This window comes from Gobio gobio, assembly GCF_949357685.1.
Source record: "Gobio gobio genome assembly, chromosome: 25".
NCBI classification, from domain to species: Eukaryota; Metazoa; Chordata; class Actinopteri; order Cypriniformes; family Gobionidae; genus Gobio; species Gobio gobio.
In genome coordinates, this window is record NC_137121.1 from 293,957 (window position 1) to 296,456 (window position 2,500).

General features: G+C 50.1%; 2 protein-coding genes across 2 annotated transcripts in view; both read right to left on the reverse strand.

Moving 5' to 3' along the window:
- The window catches only part of LOC307121775 (uncharacterized protein), a gene marked incomplete at its 5' end in the record, with an annotated part of 194,234 nt that overhangs the window by 26,540 nt on the left and 165,194 nt on the right, over positions 1–2,500 (reverse strand). The gene's annotated exons all lie outside the window — the stretch shown is intronic.
- Positions 715–2,500, reverse strand: part of pclaf (PCNA clamp associated factor) — a 1,833-nt gene continuing 47 nt past the window's right edge. The window contains exons 1-5 of the mRNA XM_079809144.1: positions 2,443–2,500; positions 1,563–1,649; positions 1,168–1,354; positions 1,026–1,088; positions 715–858 (exon numbers count right to left, since the gene is read on the reverse strand). The exon at positions 2,443–2,500 is cut by the window's right edge and continues 47 nt beyond it. Of these exons, the coding sequence (XP_079665270.1) occupies positions 825–858; positions 1,026–1,088; positions 1,168–1,354; positions 1,563–1,649; positions 2,443–2,488 (417 nt within the window). The 5' untranslated portion in view covers positions 2,489–2,500 and the 3' untranslated portion in view covers positions 715–824. The remainder of the gene's footprint in view (positions 859–1,025; positions 1,089–1,167; positions 1,355–1,562; positions 1,650–2,442) is intronic.

The window sequence follows — 2,500 nt, forward strand, 5'->3', positions numbered from 1 at the left end:
TGTGTGTGTGTGTGAGAGTGTGTGACTGTGTGTGAGAGAGAGAGAGTGTGTGTGTGATCCTGCAGATGAAGCATGAATACACACAGATGGTCACACGATCAGTTCTGTGAGTTCACACATGGTCAAACCACATCTCACATGATCAGTTTATTCACTATAGTTCATAAGATGGGAATAAAACATGAGCTGAACTCAGAGATAAACTGAACACTCATCTTGATAACGTCTGTTATAGAAATGGATGTAACGGATTCAACCAACCAATCAGCTGTTAGATTTAACACAGATAATACCAATGTGTGTATTGTGTGTTTGTGTGTGCAGGGCCGGAGTGGGACCCCAAGACCAGCCCCCCCACACACACACACACACATCCCCTAACTAACCCATCCCCCCCCCCCCCCCCACACACACACCCATCCCCCCCCCCACACACATCCCCTAACCCTAACCCCAACCCCACACACACCCTAACCCTAACCCCACACACACACACACACCCTAACCCTAACCCAAGACCAGCCCCCCCCCACACACACATCCCCTAACCCTAACCCATCCCACAAGAGTTTATATTGAGCTCATCTTTATTCAGTGTTTTAGATAAACACACAGAGCTAACCCTTATAATGAGTTACCCAGAAACCCCTGCATTAAGCAGATGCAGACATTAGTCAAAGATACAGAGATTTATGGGATGGACACCAGTCGGCAAACTTTGAAAAACTCATTTTATTAAACTTCTGTACAAAATTCACCATTAAAAGTATTTACAGATGTACACCTAAAACTGCCCTGGGTCAGTGGATCAGGAGGATCTGGATCTACTCGTCATCCTCCTCGATGATGGGCCTGGACCTGAAACGCAGATCACATGATCAGAGGCGGGTCAGCTGACCAGACGACACATAACAGATCACATGATCAGAGGCGGGTCAGCTGACCAGACGACACATAACACAGATCACATGATCAGAGGCGGGTCAGCTGACCATCAGCTCAACCACAGGAAGTGGAGCACTCACTTCCTGGCTTTAGTCACTCCACTGCCGCCCGCCTCCTCCTCATCATCAATGACGGGTCTGGACCTGAAACAGATCACATGATCAGCGGCGGGTCACATGATCAGTGGCCCATCAGCTCGGCCACAGGAAGCTGAACACTCACTTCCTGTGTGCTTTGGTCCCTCCGCTGCCGCCCGCCTCCTCCTCTTCTTCTTCTTCATCAGATGCGGGATGAAGGTTCTCCTTCTCGGGTTTGCGGCCAGGACCACCGAAGAAGTCCCCGATGCCCTTCTGCCAGGTCGGGGTGGGGCGCGGGCACACAGGGTTCCCTCCGGCGTACTTGCCCTTCGCTGAACACACACACACACACACACACACACACACACACACCTCAGAAACACTGATGTGAGAGAGAGAACACGGCCTCTTCACCGAATACCAGTGAGAAAATGGCACCGATGTTCTACATCTAAAGTTACACAGATGTTTCTAGTAGCATTAAAGTTTCATTAAACAGCAAAAACAAGTCCTCCAAGAAGGCTGTGCGCGCGCACTCACCAGGCGTTCCCGACTGCGCGCTCCCGCTCTGCGCGTTCACGGATCCAGACGCGCCGAGTGACTTCCGGGGCGCGGAAGCTGCAACAGCTGAAACAACAACAAAAAAAACCACACAAAATGAACAATCGCGTCGAGTAAATCCTGCACAACACACGCCACACACCGCCAGAATGACGCGACTTCCGCCCGCGGGGTGCTCGGCGTCTCTTTGTGCCGCGGATGAATGTGAAAGTGGCGCCATTTCGTTCAGTCTCCGTTAAACTCTATCAAACAAATAATAAAGCTCTAACATTCACTCTCAGAGCTCAGACAATAATAGCGACACCATTCCAGCGGTTAAAACACTCATTTAATAACGATATGACGTTAACAGCTGGTCAGACAATGTTTAGCGCCGACTACACAACAAAACAATTGCGCGATTAAAGACATTAATCATTAAATACTGTTCATAACGCGCGTTCCCGAGGAGAACAGCCCAACGGAACCGGAGATGTTTACATGCGCGCAGCCGCGACACAAATGGCGGGAGATGTGCGATAAACACATTTACTCCAGTTAATCTACACAAACATCTACATTCAAAATAAATGCCACTTCTACCACTAATAATAATGAATATTATACGCAAGAAGAGCGGGATTAATACCGCGTCCGCCTCCGTCAGCCGGCTAAAAAACGCGTTTAGCCGCGCTAACGCTAATGTGGACGCGGGGTTATTCTCTCACCTTTCCTGTAGGCTCCGGGGATGGTTAATAAACGCGTTTAGCCGCGCTAACGCTAATGCGGCGGTTATTCTCTCACCGTTCCTGTAGGCTCCGGGGACGGTTAATAAACGCGTTTAGCCGCGCTAACGCTAATGCGGCGGTTATTCTCTCACCTTTCCTGTAGGCTCCGGGGACGCTATCGGCTTTAGTTCGCACCATCGCGCTCGCGCT